Here is a 20230-nt window from a genome sequence, read left to right on the forward strand (position 1 = left end):
CAATTGTAAGGATCACACTTTTTTGTTTAACTTGTATTTTATTGAAAGCTAAGTTAGGCAACTCCATTTTTATTTCATGTGGACTTTAAAAAAGCTTCCAATGTGGCTGATAACTATTACCATCAATTAATTATGGTGCGTCTACCAAAAATGCTCCTGTTGCATTCAGTCCGTCCCTCCCTCCAGACTGTAATGATGTAGCTTTTTAAGAATTTTTTTTATTTTAATGGTCAAAATATGTCTGAAGTAATAAACTGACATGTGTAGACAGGGTGCGAGTGTCTTAGTTGACTGGTTCAGAATGGGAGCCAGTTGAGCTAGTACAAACACACTTTATTAGCAGCAGAGTTACAATGCAAATGATGGCTGGATTTAATGGCAGTGACAGAAATGTAACAAAATTGTTCGCACACACTCTGGCATTCTGCAATAAAATATGTCTTTTCATTAGTTTGCTTGTTTGTTGATATCATGGGTGCATCATAGTTCATTTATAAAATGCATATAAGAAAACTATAAAGGACTCCTCTTTCTTTGCTGAGTTGTAAAAAGTTGTAGTATTTGTGTAATAAAATCTTTTATCACCAAAAACACTTCATAATTAAGGAGGTAAAATGTTTTAACAGAAACGCTGAATACAGCCGTACAAGACTGTTATAAAGACACAATATTTTACGTTTCTTTAATTGTTGGATTCCTAGGTTTCAGACGCTGTGATGTTAAATAAAACACATACATGTACACACTCCCAGTCTTTTACACTCTCTCTCTCACACACACAGTCAATCACACACTTTCATTGTCAAGTCTCTGGCTTGGCAGTTTGTCAATCAGTAATTTCAAGTGAACTGAGAAGGTTTTAAGGATGTAGTGTTCCTCTCTTCATCATCACATCACATCGGCACGTTTGTCCCTCACTTTGTTCCTTAGTTTAGTCCGGGCTTTGAATGCAGCGGAGTTAAATAAATGCTGTAAAGAGACAAACCAGAGCTATATTAATAAACACACAAACTGGTGATACTCTTTTTAAGCAACCTTACATAGAAAAATAGAGCGGCTTACGATTACATAAGCTGTGTTGTTTGACAATAAAAAAAATCAGTTTTAAGCTGATTTAGTCTTCAAACTAAGAGTAATTGAGATATTATTGTCATTTTTCAAGATGATTAATAAAGTTGTGTAGGATATTACCCTCTCTGTGCGGGAGATCTTGGTAGCTTTGACAGTGGCATCCAGGATGAGAGGAGGTCCAAGCCCAAAAATATCCCTCAGCAGTGGATTAAACTACAAATATATTTTACAAATAAATAATTTATACTTCATATAACAAGAGTACCATGCATTAAAACCAAGTTGCAGTCTGTTCTCCTAACCTGTAGTTGGTGTCTGACTCCAGACTCTAGCACCTCCTTAAAGGCATAATAAATCCTGCGGCGCATCCAGCCATCAATGTAAATGGTCTCAATCCCAAACTGGATCTTTTCCTCTGTAAAATCATCAGTCTAAAAGCATGAAAGAAAACGATGAATGTAGTACATAGAAATCATTATTTTAAACTACGAGTCAGGTTTTTTCTTCATGTACCTCAATGTACTGCAGCACCTCTCTGAAGATGGACCGCTGTTTCCTGCGGTCATTTTTAGCACGATGTTTATTTCCATCAGTCGCTAGACTCTTCAGACTGTCACACAACGCCTCAGATTTCTCATACTCAAACTCCTAAAACACAACCTACATTAAATACACCGCTGATGATATACAGATACACAGTCCTAACACACAATCCTTTTCACCATTATACATCACACACCTGATCAATATCACGTCCAAGTTCATACAGTAGAGCGATGGTCTCCCCCAAAGCAATCCTAAAGTTCACATCGCTGCTCTCCAAACACGCATGCAGACGTGGCAAGTGACTGAAGAAGAAAAATCACATTACAGTATCTGAAATGCATCTGGGTGTTGTCCCATTGCTCTCTAATAATGAAAGCATTAACCAAAACACATTAATGCCATTCTTATATCGCCTTTAAAATTCATCGTCTTGAATTTCAGACTTGCGTCAGATTACATTTTCTTGCAAAGTCATGCCACAACAAAAGCTAGGTTACTGATTGTTGACTGTGGGCACATGAGTGTACGTGTGGCAGACTTACTGGCTGAGAATGCTGTCGATGCGTGATGCAGGGCAGAGGGTGCAGAGCAGTGCCCAGGACTGCAGGGCGGCGCTGTGGAGAGCAGGGGTTCCAGCTTTGACAGAGGGCAGCATGCCATCACCCATAGGATATGCTCCCACAAACACACTCTCTAAATGTCCAATAGATTTCAACAGATCCTACAAAAGTTTCATATTGAGAGAGAATGAACATATACACCAATAAATATGCATATGTACTGCACGTGGTGTTTAGGATCGGTCTAATGACCAGAAGTGATCATGCGTACCTCAGCATCATCTGAGGCGGACACATAGCAGCACATACCCAGAGCTCGAGCACACTGAAATAAAAAGAAATTTATTTTTAAAAGTCTTAAAGGAATAGTCTACCCTTTTGCTATATTAAACTATGTTATTACCTCAACTTAGAAGAATTAATACATATCTATCTTTTTCAATGCGTGCACTGTACAGCGCATCGTGAATATGTTAGCATTTAGCCTACACCCATTCATTCCTATGGTATCAAACAGGGAAGCGACCAAACACTTCCCTGTTTTCCCTATTTAAAGACTGTTACATAAGGAGTTATGCTGAGTTTACACCAAACGGGTTTTGGGCGTCAAAATCGCGTCTACCGCGCCTAGTTTACCGCTTGAACACTTTGAATGCATTCGTGCGTGTAGAGCGGAGTAGACGCGCGGAAAAAGCAAGCATTTGACGCGCGTCCGAGGCAAAATCCGCTTCTTGTGGGAGGGGCAACTGCTGTGCGAGTGTCTGTTTGCAAGATGACTGACGTTGATTGTGCATTTATCAAGAGAGTTACCAGTTTGTATTTGGTAACCTTACTATAGGGGGAAAATAAATGGCGCGGGACGATAAACGTCACGTGACTCAAAAGTGAAGTGTGTATTACAACTTACCAGGTTGCCCAAAGTCCTTACTGACACTCTTCCAAGAGAGGTCCTTTTTATTCCTGTCTCCTCTTTAGAAATAAGAACTTGTGACGTATAGCTCCGGGTGACTGCGCACGGACAATATCAAGCCTTGGTTGAGTGAGTGACTCTGGGCGGGGCTGCCACCACAGCAGCAGGCAGGCTCCTGATTGGTTAACGCGTCGCGAAATTCCGCCAAAGTTAAAATTTTTCAACTCGGGAGTCAGCTGCAAATTCGCGTGAACCGCAAAATGCACAAAAGCACCATTCGCGCGTACCGCACACAACGCTTAATTCGCGCGTGAGGCGGAAACGCGTCTTCCGCTCCGCGCCGAACGCCTCTTCCGCGCCGCGGGACTTCCTGACGCGCGTCAACGCGTCTGCACATTGACTTAACATTGAAATCACTCGCGCTTCACGCCTCTACTGTGGTTGGTGTAAACGCAGCATTATACCAGTAAGTATGGTGCCACAAAATAAAACTTTTTTTTGGTACCATATGAATGAATGTGGCTAGGCTAAATGCTAACACATTCACAACGCGCTGTACAGTGCACGCACCGAAAAAAGACAGGCATGCATCAATTCATCCAGGTTGAGGTAATAACATTTAATATGGCAAAAGGGTAGACTATTCCTTTAATAGATCAGATCAATCATTATTTACATTTATGCGTTTAACAGATACTTTACCCAAATTGACTTACAATACATTAAGGGGTGGTTTCCCCAGACAGGGCTTATCCTAGTCCCAGACAAAAATGCATGTTTGAGCTACCTTAATTTAAAAACACCTTGACATGTATTAACATATATCAGTGCTGCCGTTTTGTCTCAAGATACACACCAGTATTGTTTTGTAAGGTATGTTTGTAAAAACTACTTGCATGCCTACTCCTAAATTAAGTTAAACCCTGTCTGGGAAACTGCCCTAAAGGTATACATTCAATCAGCATATGTGTTCTCTGGGTTCGAAACCATGACCGAAAAGCAATTCTCTACCAACTGAGCTACATAAAAACAAGCATGTGGAGACCACAGGAATCACTCACACTCTGTCGTGCTGACAGGCTGGCACAACTGTCAATCAGGATGGAGCTGAGGATGGGGCGAAGAATCTTGAAACCCTCCTCACCTTCGACTCCACCCCCAAGTTGAATACAAAGGAGAGCACAAACTGTAGCAGCAGCGGCCTGCTCCTCCCCTCCACCTAGAGTGAGAATAAAACTGCTTCAAAAATGTTTGCGTACCCTAAATATATACGTTACAAAAAAAGCTTGCCTTTTTTAGAAATGTAATTTTAGTCATTACATCTCACAATACAAGTGAATGGAAAAACATGTATATATAGTATATGAGTTGGTAAGTAAAACACAGGAGATCTTTAAGTCCCAATTCACACCTTTTCTCAGACTTCTTTCCAGACAGTCACTGATGGTCAAACGTCTCTCCAACAGAAAGTCGTATAGGACTTTGGATGAAAACGCCAAGCGCAGACTTTCTAAACCAGCCATACGGGTTTTAGCACTGAAACACAGCAAAAGATGCATAAACAAACAAAAAAAGAGAGATAATCGTGGTTTATAACGGTTTTGTTTCTCTTTTTTAACTTTTGCACAACAAGTGTGTATTTAATAATCACATGCCCTGTGCATGTATGCATTGTAAAGGTGTTTGCATTGACACCTTTTGTCCATCAGATTGTCGATGCATTGCTTGAGTTTGTCCTCGGTTTCCTCCTGAGCAGTTTGTTCATCCACCACTTCCCCTGCACAGTACAAAGCGTGCGTGAACGTGCATTCATTTACATTAATGCATTTCACAGATGCTTTTTATTCAAAGCAACTTATTTTTTATCATTGTGTGTTCTCCCTGGGAATTAAACCCATGACCTGGGTTGCCGAAATAAGGCTCCACCAACTACGCTGCAAAAACACTGTATTAATACAAGTGTGTTTGCTGCATCAAGTCTTGCTACATTTTTAGTGTCTTGTGTTGACATGTTTATGACAAGACAATTTGATTGCCGTGAACGTTTTGAAATTGGAAAAAATACTTTAACTGAATGACTCCTATGTACACTCCTTAGTACTTGTGTACTATGGAAGTGTTTGCCACACAGTGTGTATTTGTAAATGTGTCTGTATGTTTACCTGTGCCCTCCTCCTGGATTGATGCGTTTTCACTGGCACTGCTGTAGCAACTGAGCACATCAGATGCTAAATCATCATCGCTCACACCAGACTCGCCTTTCACCCCATTTTTCCCTGAGACAGCCAGAGAAAGAGAAACACAGGTTGAAAAGATGCATAGACTGAACAATTGATTCAAGGGTACCTAGACTATAAAAAATTGTATGCTTTAACACTTTATATCTGCCTTCTACTTCTGAAATCTGCTGACAAAAACCAATTAAATATTTTTTAACTACTTAAAAAAATCCCAACATTATGTGCGGCCGCTACAGCTTAAACTGTGTAGTGCATTCTGGGTCGATCAGTTAGGTGTTCATCATTTGTTACTCTCTTAATAATGGGTTTTGATTGCAACTTTTGACTCATGTATTGTGATGTAAGCAAAATTGCGACCACCGAGAGTTTTTTTTAATTTATCGAACCTATGATGTTTTTAATTTCACATTCATATTAACAAATGCCAGCGTTACTCTATTCCTCCTTGCGTGTTAATGGTCGAGGGACCCTTTAGAGATATGAATGAAAGTATTTGTTGCTAATCAGTGAGTTTTAATGTAAATGCAATGGATGTGCATGGTAGAGAAAAATGACGTGTATTTCAGCTGTTCACAAGATCATGTCCCTCAACCTTCTGCTGATACAAAGTCGAACGATTGACCTCAGTGACCAGGAAAAACAAACACCCGTGTGGGATTGCAAAACAGTAACTTAAGTTTAGATCCCCTACAGCACGGACAATGTGTCTTAATAGTCTTTGCCGTAAACCAAAGACTAGTTTGTACAAATCAGCTTCTTTTTACTCTCACAAATAAAATTATCCTCTTCCACAAACCCAGAGTCCCCTACCATAGGAGCAAAGCTCTTATTTAAGGCAAAGTTTAACTTGTTCTTCCCCTCACACACAGAAACACAATGGCCCACCCTTTCCTTCACAATCCTGGTAATTTCACTATTTGAATTATTATCTAAAGACAGACGAAGTAAAACTGTATAGACATCCACTCAGATACACAGAATCAATCTGCTTTGAATAAATCATGGTCTCAATGACTGTACTGATCTATTTTACTCAACCAGATCTCTTTATACAATCAATAAGTTTGATCTTCTGAATAGTAGGTCATCCAGTTCACAATCTGGAAAAGATTCAATCAAATCACTAGAAATTCAAAGCTCAAGTTTTAATCTGGATTTTAAACTAAATTTTGCCAATGTATCAAACTCATTTGCTATAATCAAAGCTGCTTTACTGACTACTGAATAAAAAAATAAGAGAGATAAATCTTAACATTTTGGGACAAAAATTTAGGCCTGTCTGCTACATAAATCATGTGGCTTAAAGGGATAGTTCGGCCAAAAATGACACCAAACCCATGATTTACTCACCCCGAAGCTGTCCGAGATGCATATGTCCATCATTTTTCAGACAAACACATTTTCCGTTATTTTAGAAAATGCCTTATATCTTCCAGCTGCTAAACAGTAAAGTTACGGGGTCCACGTGCTTCAAGTCCAAAAAAATTAGCATATATCCTTCCCAAAAAAAAATCCAAATGGCTGTTTGGATTTATTTTGTGAAGGATGGATGCACATTTTCTGGACTTTACGTTTGATTAACTGAAACCTAAAACATTTTCTAAAATAACTGAAAACGTGCCTGTCTGAAAAATGATGGACACACGCAACTCGGACCGCCTCAGGGTGAGCAAAGCATTGGTTTAATATAATTTTTGGCCAAACTATCCCTCCAAATCCTTCTGAATACAATAAAAATCAGTTTTGGCTGCATAACTGCTGAACCAATACATGCATCAGCCTGCCAAAACATTGTATTAGCTGGGATAAGATGGGAAGCAGGAGTGCATATTGTATAAGAGATGTATTAAGTGTGCAGAACAGAATGGTGGGGAATTGATGACAATGAATCAAAAACACCTGACAACAGCCTCAGGCATTGTGAAGTCAAAACATGGTTAGATATAGTTAGTCCAGAAATTTTGCCGCAAGTTCCAAAACTCTCCAGAAACTATGCCACCCAATGAAGACTGGAGACGATGTCCGACATAATATCTGCATTGAGGACTACGAGATCTGCTTTCATGGGGAAGTGGAAGTGACAGATGCGTCTGGGGAATTTTGGTTCTCTCAAGTCATCAATGACATCCAGACAAACAAGTGAATTATGAACGTGAGCAAGCAGATATGAATGAATATACGCATGCAGCTCAATACAACATTTTAATGGGATGGGTGGTATGAGGTCATATTCAAGACAGTCAGAGGCAATGCTACCTGGACGTGACAGGGCAGTCTTTGACAACTGCAGCTGAAGCACTTCTTGTCGAAGTGAACCTGCTCACAGTGAACAGTAGAAAAAGACAAATTTAATGACTATTGGGCCTGATAGAAGTTCGTCAAAGGATTAGTTTTACGCAGAACACAAAAATAATGTAAAGTTATATACAGTTCATAAACTCTTCAATCCATGCAAATGACAATGAATGAGTTCTAGAGGTTCAAGCTTCAATGATGCCAAAGCACAATTCAACTAAATCTAAAGTAACCTTGGCCATAGGAAAATACAAAAATATAACGTAGGTACAGAGATCATATTGACTTGAATGATAATTTCATAGTGCTTTTCAAAGCTATAATCTCAGCTGAGCTTTGTATTGAAACTCTCATTTTGTGTTCCAAAACTACAGATGAACTATTATAATACTACCAGTAGGACAAAGGCAGCAGACGTTTTTATACTCTTTGTTTTCAGCTACATCACTAAAACTACTACAGCAGTTTTAAGTTCTTAAATCTATCAAAACAAGCACATTCATCATAGTACATGCAGAGAGTTGTGAGGGCAAGGGTGCAGCACTCGCAGTGTGCTGAGTGCTGACTAATGTCATGCTTACATTTAACCCTTGACGTCACGCCACGCGCTTTTATCTAGTACAGAATCCGGTCAGACTGGCTCTACGCATGCACCGGGAAAGCGTGCTCTAGCTGCACGTGACCTGTACCTTTAACTTAACGGGAGCTTTTTAACCGGAAATCCTATCTTGGCAAAAGTAGAAATAGCTTCGTTTTAAACGATATAACAAAAACATATTCATCTGATAGCACTGCCCAGGATGAGCTCAAGAAGGCCTGATTTTTGTATCTTCCTGACGCGTAGGCTAATTATACATACGCGGCTGACATGAGCTTCTGCTTTCACGCTGTATCTGTGACAGTCAATCACTATTCTTCTATTTATACTGTTTACGTTAAGGGCATATCTACATCTGTTCTACATCGAACTTAGTTCATAACCTATTTAGCGTTATAAACTCTTAAGTAATCATACTTTTTACATACAACGTAATGAGTCCTTTAAGACGACTGACCCTTGAAATAAAGTGAAACGTGGTGGGTCTGCAACCAAGCCAAAACAGCAGGACCAATCCAAAACAATCCAAGTTTACATGCCGTAATCTAAATCGGTTTGATAAAAAAGTTGTTTTATTCCTTCATATAATATATATATTATAAAATAACGAAAAAAATAGGACACAGATGGTTTCATTCAGTCCAACTAAACACAACTTAAGACTGATTATATTAAGATACAATATGTCGGTGTAATCGAATAATCTAAGAAATATAATAATCAGTAGATGTTTTTGTTGATCACTGGTCATCAGACGTGTGTGTGAAATGACACACAAACTTACCCTTACTCGAACCAGTACCGCCGCGCTTCCCTTTCTTGCTTCGTGGCATGTTGAAAGTCTACACACCTTCAACAACAGGACCAAAACACTAATGCCCAAAAAAGGCTGATTATAAAGATCAACAGTCTGTAGTCGGTATTACGTTTGTCAACAATCTCCGCCGAGAAATCCTTCCCAGCTCACCAAAACACTGGACAGCTTGGCCCCACGTTTCAAGCACAGCAAACGTAAGGTGCACCTCGCTCCGAAATCAATGAACTTCGGTTCCTCTCTGAGTTTTTGAGATGTATTATCTATGATTGTCCCCGGGTAACCGATATCTAATGCCAGGTTGTGATGGTAAATGTTTTAAGAAATGTTTGGGACGGAGTATCGTGCACGTTGCTGCTCCAAATTCCACCATCTTCCCTCGGTAACGGCTCGCACACCCGGCACGCTCCACCTCTCCGTTTAGCCAGTCAATGATTGTTATGGGTAATGTAGTTCCCTGGCGGGCTTCCGGTTAGCAGTGCAACAGGAGCACGAATTTTAAGAACTACAACTCCCAAGGTTACAGAGCAGTAATCAGCTGTTTAGAAATGTTTGGATAGCAAATTATGCACAAAGTAAAAACTTTGTATAACTTTCCGCATAGGAAAGAATAAAATTATTTGAGACGATAATCAGATATGTACACGGAGTTTTTTGATGGTCTATTATTATTAAATAGGAATTTGTGGAATACAGGCCTAATATCTATCCATCAGGTTTTAATTTGATTTATTTTCTATGTCTTTATTTATTCTTCACGCCATTCCAGCATCTATGGCTAAATATTTATGTCTTACAGATTAATACACCTTTTATTACACGCTTTGTTATAGCAGCTTAAAGTCAATGACTGCAAAGATTATTCATAATTCTTCTAAATTTATTACGCAATATTTTCCAAAATACTCTGGGTAATTATTACAAATACAAGCCATGCCAAATTGATTTGACAAAAACACTGTTAGGTATAAATTGCTATGAAATATTTTTACCTAAAAAAAATACCATTCATGTAAAGATTTACAAAAGGATAGAAAAGAAAATGATTTAACACTGTATCAAAAAGAAACAGAAGTGGAAATGTTCTTTCAGACAGAAAGACTTCACAGTGATAAATTAAAAAATATTTTTTTTATCAATAAACTATTCCTATTATATAATATACGACTAAATTAGTTTCTTTTTCAAATTGTTCATCTCATTTAGATTAGTTCGGTTCATTTTCTTATTGTCACACAGGCAGCACTAACAATAAAGCAGGATAATGTCAAACAATGAATTAGAAAAGGGGTTAACGCCTAGAGTTATAAAACAGATGTCACCTTCCCACATTCACACAAACAAGTGCTCCATGTTAATGTGCAAAGATTATAAAAAGCACACACAAACAGCAATTGGTCAAATCCCATGTACATTTTTTCTGACTGAATTTGATTTGACAACAATGTTCTGGAAGTTTTACAGGAAGTAAAACTTTTCTGGAATATATTTTACTCTCAATTACACGGTGTGTAACCGTTTAAAGTGTGCAATTGTATGGAATGTTGCATCACTGTATTCACATGAGTTTTGGTCTGATAATCCAGAGGCACTGCCATTCACTGTTAAATACTATAAGCAGGCAGGTCTATGACTGACTGTCCCACAAACACTGAAGGATTATTCAGTCTATTGTCTATAGGTCTACTGCCCCATGTAGTACTTGGTTGGCACAAATGGCATCTTGCTGACCACAGCTGGTATTGCTTTTTTCCTTACTTCCACCTGGATTGGTGTACCCACTTTACTGCAGCCAGCTTCCACATATCCCATGGCAATGTTTTGTTTCAAGCAGGGGGAGGGGCATCCACTGGTGACCTCACCTGAAATAAAGTGGGTGAGATTTAAAAGGAGAAATGCGGTCGTGCTCGAGAACTAATACTAATTAAACTGACTGAATTAAAGACAAAATTCACCAAAAACTAAATATTCTGTCATTATTTACTCATACTCCAAGCTCCATTCCAAAATATAATTTTCATAAAAGTTGAATTAGTTATAATAAATGAATGTGTCTGTACCTATAACCTTGCCATCAGAGGAGAGTATGGGTGTGTGTTGTCTAACAGGTGGTCCTGTGGAAATCAGTCCCACTCTTTTTCTATGAGTCTTTGCCTTTATTTGTGGTACAATGATGTCAGCACCAGGAAAATCTTGTGCCTGACGACGACGCTTACCTTAACACACAATCAAAAATAGATTGACATTCAATATAGGATCTGACAGTGAATTAGATAATATACATATAGATATAAATTTTTTGCACCTATTGTCCAGATAAGACCTGCTTCCACAGGTGTGGTGGTCTCGTCAATGTCATTGCCATAGAGACAAAGCCCCGCCTCCAGCCTCAGACTGTCCCTGGCACCAAGACCCGCAAGTTTTACTTCGCTGTCAGCTAACAGCTTTTCAGTCAGCGAAACAACATCTGAACTTGGTACTGATATCTGTATACATCACATATATACACACACAGAGCATGTCATAAATATGACAAGACTGGCTTTAATATAATGTTAGGCTGGATATAATTATATATCATCATCATCACTCACACACCTCAACTCCGTCCTCCCCTGTATATCCACAGCGTGTGACCCTGCAGCCCTTAATGCCAAACACTGGGGTCAAAACACTGGTCATGAAGGTCAGCCTACTAAGGTCATCAGACACACCTTTTTGCAAAACCTGAGCCATTGATGGACCCTGCATTCACATACATTAATACATGCAATCAATATCAGGAAAAATGCATAGATTATTTTTAAATAACATAAAAACATGATGTGCATAATGCAAGCTGACTTACCCTGCAAAGCAATCAGACTTTCTTCCATAAACTCCAAGTCTACATCATGACCCGCTGATTTAAATTCAAGCAGTTTGGCCTACAAACAAACAAACACACAAAATGATACATTTAGCATAAGATTCTTTAAACAGTTTTTAAGTAACCTAGATACAGACAACAGTATGTATAAAAATGTAAGATTGAATTTGTACGCCCCCTAGTGGCCTCTAAGCTCCTATTTTGCCTTTATAATTGACTTGTATTAGCCTCAAAGGGTTTTTCTAACTCATTACAATCATTACATTAGATTTAGCTTACATTACAGTTGTTATACAGATACATTTGACCGTAAAATGCTAATCAGCCAACCAAAATCAAAAATTCCAGATCTGTGTAAAAAAACTATTTAAAACCTAAGAATATTTAATTTTAAGAGCTGTTATTGACCTGCATATGAGCAGAGTCTTTGTCTGCGCAGCCAGCATTGGACACGACATACAGGTACCCTTGATCTGTCTTGGTCACAATTAGATCGTCCATGATTCCTCCTTTAGTGTTAGTGAAGAGGGAGAGAGTGCCCTAGAAAAAGAGAGAGAATTTTACAAGAAAATATTTAGGATGGCTGCGCAATGGCTCCCTCTTCAGACACATACATACATACATACATACATACATACATACATACATACATACATACATACATACATACATACATACATACATACATACATACATAACATATTTTCTGTGTGTGTGTGTGTTTTACCTGGTTGTCTTTTAATTCAGCAATGTCTCCAACAATCAGAGACTCTATAAACTTCACTCTGTCTCTCCCATAGACTTTAGTCTGAGGAGAAAACAAATATTTAAAACTCACAAATTAACAAGCTCATGACATCCCAGTATGGGTTGAAATTAGACTCAAAATAACTCACAAATACACACACATTTATCTGTGAACTTGATGCACGTTACAAATGTATTTTAATATCCACGAGCAAATGTCTTGAGATTTGAATGGGAAATTCAGAATTTAAAGGTGCAGTGTGTAATTTTTAGAAGGATCTCTTGACAGAAATGCAAAATAATATACAAAACTAAATTATCAGGGGTGTATAGAGACCTTTCATAATGCACCGTTATGTTTTTATTACCTTCGAATGAGACGTTTTATCTACATACACAGAGAGTCCCTTTACATGGAAGCCGCCATTTTGTTCAGCAATGTTTCTACAGAAGCCCTTAACGGACAAACCTTTTAACTAAGTTGTCTCCAACGATGACATGTTTGACCTGTGGTGGCTACCGTAGCTTCTCTTCTGTGTTAAAAAAGCAAGAGGTGAGCAGTGGACTGAGCCATTGGTTGCAATTCGCAACCTCACCACTAGATGCCACTAAAATGTACACACGGCACCTTTAAATGAATGTGTATTGATTTTTTGGAGATTTTGTATTCAAATTGGATAAATGCTTGTCTTAGGCACAGCTGTGGGTAAGGATCATCCAATGCAAACTATGCAACTAAAGTCTCAAAATCCGTATGAACGGAACAGGATGAATTCCCGCGCGTTGCCTGATGCACAAATGCACATCCTTTTTTGCGTGCACAAATTGTGAAATAGTGATACAAAATATAACCACTGAATTCACAAATATGTCTCCGTTTGTACAAATTGATGCATATTCACATAAATATTACATTTCACAGACACAAAATGAAAGACATTTGTTTGGTTCATTCATTGATAGTTGTTTGTATTTGGCTCATAAAATGCTTTTAACACCGAAATGAAAGTCTTGAAATCCAAATGAACAGAACGGGATAAACTCAGGCGTGTCAACTGATCCACAAATTCATATCTCCTTTTTGCATGTGCAAATTATGATATTTGAATACAAAATAAAAAAGTTATTTAAATATGTCTCAATTTGTACAAATCGATACACATTCATTTAAATTTTGAATTTTACATATTCAAATCTCAAGACATTTTCTCGTGGATAATAAAATACATTTGTAACATGCACCAAGTTCACAGATAAAAGCGTATGTATTTAATTATTTTAAGTCTAATTTCAACCCATACTACTATAGCCTGATAATATTGAATAACCAACATCACCAAGTGTGATGTCATCTGTATGCTGTCATAAATAGATGAAAATAAAACTTATCAGTAAATATATGCCTTATTCATCACTAAATTATCAAGATCTGTACTGGTCTAAAAGCCTCACATGGGCTTACAGTAGTTTGAAGTACTATGTAGGCTAGGAGAAGAATTGCAATTTGTTGCAATGCCCATGCTTGCGGCAAATGCCTGTCAAATGAAGCATGCAAGTATACTTTGCAAGGCTGTGCGTGAATAAAAATGTATACTTGGGCTGCTAGGCAGTACAATTAAAATTGCTCATACTGACCTGCAGCATGTGACTGACATCAAAGATGGAGCAGTGCTGGCGTGTGTGCATGTGAGAGGTAATGTGGCTGTCTTTGTACTGCACTGGCATACTCCACCCGGCAAACTCCACCATCTTACCACCCTGAGCCCTGTGGAAGTCATGCAACCCGGTCTTCTTCAACACCACCTACATACAAAGTAATGAAGTTCCCAATGTAAATAAAATCATTGTATTAGGAAGCTAATAAGATTTAAAACATGTAATTTATTAAAAGTAGGGCTGCACGATTTGGGTAATTTTTCCCATTGCGGTTATTGATGCTAATATTGCGATGCGCGATTGCGATTATACTAAATGGTATCATGAGTCAACTTGATGGGTTTTAGGGAAAATCCACACACAGTTTAGTGATAATGCTAAAATGTGTATTTGTAAAACTAGAAATGTTTTTGTATTGCCACGTGATGTAGCAACTGCTCAGTGTCAGTAATCCTAAATCCAAAATACCGCCATACAACAGATAGCTACCAGATCACTGTCAACCTCCTCTGCATCCATCTTTGCTCTGGTATAAGTGACGACGCACACCACACAAGTGCATACCACACGTGCACTGCCTTTTTTGTTTGTTTTTCTTTCTTTTTTTAAACAGCAAGGAAAATCATCAAACTGTTATTAGAAAGTTTGTGTTAACAAGTCCACACATTTATTTATTTAATATAATGGCAACATTTTGCTGTCATATAATCGCACAGGCTGACATTGCGATTGCGATGCGATTAATTGTGCAGCACTAATTAAAAGCTTTAATTTCATGGTAGGCCTATCATATTTTTTACATTGTAGGGGGTGAAAAGTAGGGCTGTGCAAAAATATTGATACAGCTAACTATCGTGATACATTTTTCCACGATAGTGTATCGATATTTCAATCTTTTCTATCCATATTTTTTAAAATGTTATCAAATCCCTCTGTGTGCGTCAAACAACCTCCTCCGCCACTGCTGTAGTTGTCGCTGTCCAGTTGTCTGTATATGGCCATTCGTCCAATGTCTCAGAAGTTAGCAGGATGGCCGCAAATTTTAAAACACCTGCAGCTTTCAAAGCCGAGGTGTGGAAGCACTTTGGCTTTAAAAACAAGTTTTAAAAATTTCAGCTTTCTTTTTTACATTTTTGATAAAAAAAGAAAAAGTAATGCAATGTATCGGAACATGCAACATAAGGCATCTTATCGTGATGCATTGTATTGGACACACGTATCGTGATATGTATCGTATCGTGAGGCCATTGCCAATACCCAGCCCTAGTGAAAAACTGATTATTATGTAATTTTACAATAAGTGAACTTACTGTACTCTGACCTTTGACCTCCATAGTTGCATTTCTAAAAGCCTGCCCACCTCATTTAAATAGACCACATTAGCTAAAGTATTTACAGTTTACGAAACCAGTCCAAAGTCAACCAAGTAGTCTAAGTGAGAGATCACTGATCTGATTAACCACAAGTGCACACTTGTGAAATGTATCTTTATTACCCACGTCTTTAGGATAGAGACTCTGTGAGGGAAATTAATGAGATTGTCCCGATCAGAAAGGCTGGTCAGCCCAACTATTGCAAAAAGATATTTTAGCATAATGTTTGTGTGTATGTTTAAAAGGGGGCAGTCAGTGTATGTATCATTGATTCAGCCCTGTCATAATCAAGAGTTGCTGTGCTGCTACAATTTACGCCTGGACGCTCTCGTGCTGTTAATGAATGTTCTCATGTGGAGAAGCTCAAGCGAACAGATGTCGAGTTCCTCGTGCATGAACGACATCCCAACAGATCCCAAAAATGTAATGCTCTTATAAAGAGTGCACGTGAAAACATTCCTGTAACAATAAGTACTTAACACGAAACATTTAATCTGTAAAGTTTTTTTTGGTGTTTACTTTTCTGATCCCAGTATACCTCTGTGGAAGCGTGTCTGTCCTGGCGCCCCGTTACACCCAGCCCGACAGTCCGCGTGCTTTCCTTGAATACTCGATGTCCGAGCCCGTTTGCAAAAACTCGCGCAAGCATCTTCGCCTCTCGTGCAGTTTCAAGTCCAGCTCTCCGTTAAATCCGTCCGTTGTGTCCGTAAACTGTCAACTCGTTTGGATTCGGTTTGACTTCCCTGCAAAACAAGGAGCGTAGACTCACAGAATTCTGGGATATGTAGTTGAAATTCCCGACGCTTTTGGCATTTGGGAAATTGTGTCAACTAAGAAACATTTATTATAAAGCAACGGTTACATGTTCATCGTTTTAGATTGTAATTCAAAACACTACAATTTTATATCGTTATAAATATTTGCTACATCGTCAAAAATAGCACATTAACAATCATTTAGCCAGTTTAATCTCTGACGCAAATATAAAAGTTTTGACTTTTATATCACGTTGTACGCAGTGTGCTTGTAACTGAATGACTGTTTGGCCAAAAGTCTATAAATATCACTGCTACTCGTCCAAGCCTGGAGCTATTTTGAGTCTGGGGATTTTTGTGCTGTGTTTGGGGGCAGAGGTGCCAGTCGCACCCTGTTAAGGCTATATGAAACAACCACCGTCAACTAAATAGGCTACAGCCCAAAACTCATTGTGGTGTAGGAATTATTTGTAAACAACACGGAGACAAACAGACGTCGTCTAGCGTTTGATGAAGACACCACCTGAGGGTAAGTCCCAAACAAACTTACAACGCATTGCCTACTTAAAGAAATGTAGGAGATACACGATCTTAACATAAATTCACATGCAGTGGGCCTAAATTCATACCTTTTGCAAATAAGTGTTATTAAAAGGAAGAGGTGATTCTGAAGAAAAGTATAAGTAGCATTTGAAACAAACAATCAATTGCAGATTCCCCTTAGGAAAATGAACCATGGTTACTACAGTAAAAAGAACATGGTTACTGTAATAAAACCATGGTTACCACAAAATAGAATGGTTTTTAAAAAACATATTAAAACCATGGTTACTACACTTTTACCACAAAAAACATGGTTAATTGTCATAAGGTGCATGCATGTGGCAGACACTTTTATCCAAAGCAACGTACCAAAGTTATACGTTTTATCAGTATGTCCCACTCCCTGCTGAAAAAAAAAACAATAAAACCATTACAGAAAATTCTAATGGTTTCCATTAAAAAACCAATAGGAACCATTAGCTTTTACCATTAAAACCCCTACACTGTAGTGTGTTTTTTGGGCCATATTCTATTACAACCAATACATACCATTAGAGACCAACAAAGACCAATACACTGTAGTGTGTTTTGGGCCATATTCCATTAGAACCAATAAAATTCTTAATAAAACCAATAGAATTTCTGTGATGGTGTCTATTGTTTTTTTAGCAGGGGTGTGTTCCCTTGGATTAAAGGGATAGTTCGGGCAAAAACGATATTAAACCCATGATTTACTCACCCCCAAGCTGTCCGAGTTGCATATGTCCATCGTTTTTCAGACAAACACATTTTCGGATATTTTAGAAAATATTTTAGATCTTTCTGTTGATTAAATGTAAAGTTACGGGGTCCAGCAATAGTCCACGACCTTCAAGTCCAAAAAAAGTGCGTCCATCCTTCACAAATTAAATCCAAACGGATCCAGGATGATAAACAAAGGTCTTCTGTGGGTAATCCGTGCGGTGTTGTTGTAGAAATATCCATATTTAAAATGTTATTAACGTAACTAACTTCCTTCCGGTAGCGCCGCCATCATGGAGTCATCCGCATTCAGGATGAGAGCTTACGCAGCGTACATAGTTTCTCTGCTGCTGCACTGTCCCCCCGCCCTCCGAATTTGTCATACGTCACTAAGAAAAGTGCGTACACTACGCTAATACTCTCTCCTGAGTCTAAGATGGCGGCGCTACCGGAAGGTATTTAATTACGTTAATAACATTTTAAATATGGATATTTCTACAACAACACCGCACGGATTACCCACAGAAGACCTTTGTTTATCATCCTGGATTCGTTTGGATTTAATTTGTGAAGGATGGACGCACTTTTTTTGGACTTGAAGGTCGTGGACTATTGCTGGACCCCGTAACATTACATTTATTCAACAGAAAAATCTAAAATATTTTCTAAAATATCCGAAAATGTGTTTGTCTGAAAAACGATGCACATATGCAACTCGGACAGCTTGGGGGTGAGTAAATCATGGGTTTAATATCGTTTTTGGCCGAACTATCCCTTTAAAAACACATGATATCAGCGTTGTAATTTTACTCTCTCCTGTAATTTTAAGTGGTGGGAGTGATAATGAAGTCAACTCCTTCTCCTCCTCCGGCATTTGTCCGTGTCAGTGAGCGAGACCTGACCGAGATTGAGCTCCATTCAGTGGAGTCTATCAGTGACCTGCACCGTGCACACCCCGAGCACCACTCTAAAGGTATATCAACGTCTCAAACCACTGTACAATTTGATACAAACAGACCTGGCACAAACAGACATTGAAGGGTACTAAGTAAAGTCATCAGAGGGATCTTCTCATTCACAGGTGTTGTGCCACCCCGTCCACCACCTCCATCCACCAATGGGACCCTTCAGATGCAAGACAGGGGAGCTGTTTGTCAAACAAGGCAACCGGTGCAAAGGCCCTGTTTCAGCAGGCTGAATGACACTTGCACTTCCACTAGGTGTCGGTATATTTGGGCATGTGCTGCCGTCATTGTATTCCTCATTATGCTCATTCTTATCTTCGTTATGTTAGGTGAGAAGATCTCTTTTGTTATACATCTCTCCATTTTTTTGTTTCATTATGAAATAGTGTTTTATAGACTAAACATAGGGGAATCAATGAAACATATGTTGTTACTGGGTGAAATAACGAGTGTTTTCGACTACTAACCTCCAGTTCAGCAGAGCAGTACTCTTCAAACACTTCTGGAGATGGTGAAACAGAAACCGGAACCATCTGAGGAAATCTCCCAACTTACAACAGCTGAACCTCAACCTAACCACAGTGGGCAATGAGCAGCGAGCATGATAACATGCAGTACTAAACAAACCCACATCAGATATATAACAACACTGAGAGAAGAACACTGATCAAAAGTCTGGTAATGATCGAGGACCTCATCAACACGTGTGGTTTTATGCCTTGTTTTTGATTCTCAACAATCATTAGTCCATTACTTTACTTAAAAACATTTACTTGGCCTGTTTGTTTTTATGCAATGTAGCGATAAATAGATTTTTCACCAGTATTGTGGTTAATAGCGTGATGCATCTAATGTCAATTTGCTACATTATTCTATATCAGATAGAAATAACATGGAAAGAAAAGACATCTGTAAATTTGTTAAGAACTTTTTTCATAGCTACAAACTGCATTTAATATAAAACCCACTTGATCAAGTATTTTTTTAAAATACAAGATGTGAGAGGTTACTGGGTCTTCTTATTATACTGTGTTGCACTTTAAGCAACGAAGAAATGATGCCCAACAGAGTAAATCTGAATCAACTGCAAATGAATAGTTATCAATATTAGTAGTTCTGTGTTCTTATCATTCCACTTCTGTTCAATGGAGATACTGCCCTTATACACTGCAATGACTAAAATGACATAAGTTCTCATATTTTGAAGTTTGAGACGTCAATGTCCTTTGCAAGGTACAAGATAAATATTTCACATGCGTGGACAATTTAATGAATATGTATATATGTGTATATTATTATAAGGAGCATGATAATGTCATAAAAAATTTAAACAAATAAAGAGAACAAAGTAATTATTGAATTATAAAATTGAAAAAATCTAAATGACAACATGCTAACATCCTAATTCTGCGGTTTTTAATGCACTTCTATTAAATCATTTAATTTTTAATGCATTAGTCTTACTGTGAACAATTCATTGGTACACATTATTTTAAATAAAAACATTTTGTGTCTTTATTTTTTATCAGAATTTTTTATTTTCCAAT

General features: G+C 38.2%; 3 protein-coding genes across 4 annotated transcripts; 1 reads left to right on the forward strand and 2 right to left on the reverse strand.

The window, feature by feature from the left end:
• Positions 1-312: 312 nt before the first annotated feature.
• On the reverse strand, positions 313-9425 carry ifrd2 (interferon-related developmental regulator 2). 2 transcript variants are annotated; one of them, XM_073867799.1, is made up of 13 exons: positions 9005-9425; positions 7584-7643; positions 5250-5363; positions 4783-4864; positions 4499-4623; positions 4149-4306; positions 2449-2502; positions 2160-2338; positions 1811-1919; positions 1585-1719; positions 1374-1502; positions 1192-1284; positions 313-969 (listed from the first exon to the last, which is right to left on the reverse strand). In XM_073867799.1, the coding sequence occupies exons 1-13, from the start codon at positions 9051-9053 to the stop codon at positions 889-891; spliced, it is 1368 nt and encodes a 455-aa protein (XP_073723900.1). In that variant the 5' UTR covers positions 9054-9425; the 3' UTR covers positions 313-888. The 2 variants fall into 2 exon arrangements, with proteins under 2 accessions (XP_073723900.1, XP_073723901.1); XM_073867800.1 differs by lacking the exon at positions 7584-7643 and having other exon boundaries at positions 9005-9424.
• Positions 9426-10249: 824 nt separating this feature from the next.
• amt (aminomethyltransferase) lies at positions 10250-16484 on the reverse strand. The gene is made up of 9 exons (XM_073867803.1): positions 16218-16484; positions 14286-14453; positions 12631-12711; positions 12312-12443; positions 11881-11961; positions 11633-11776; positions 11340-11520; positions 11095-11250; positions 10250-10896 (listed from the first exon to the last, which is right to left on the reverse strand). The coding sequence occupies exons 1-9, from the start codon at positions 16326-16328 to the stop codon at positions 10718-10720; spliced, it is 1233 nt and encodes a 410-aa protein (XP_073723904.1). The 5' UTR covers positions 16329-16484; the 3' UTR covers positions 10250-10717.
• Positions 16485-16790: 306 nt separating this feature from the next.
• LOC141363958 (uncharacterized) lies at positions 16791-20201 on the forward strand. The gene is made up of 4 exons (XM_073867805.1): positions 16791-16963; positions 18548-18691; positions 18800-19012; positions 19157-20201. The coding sequence occupies exons 1-4, from the start codon at positions 16945-16947 to the stop codon at positions 19273-19275; spliced, it is 495 nt and encodes a 164-aa protein (XP_073723906.1). The 5' UTR covers positions 16791-16944; the 3' UTR covers positions 19276-20201.
• Positions 20202-20230: the final 29 nt, after the last annotated feature.

Source organism: Misgurnus anguillicaudatus, chromosome 5, assembly GCF_027580225.2.
Source record: "Misgurnus anguillicaudatus chromosome 5, ASM2758022v2, whole genome shotgun sequence".
NCBI lineage: Eukaryota > Metazoa > Chordata > Actinopteri > Cypriniformes > Cobitidae > Misgurnus > Misgurnus anguillicaudatus.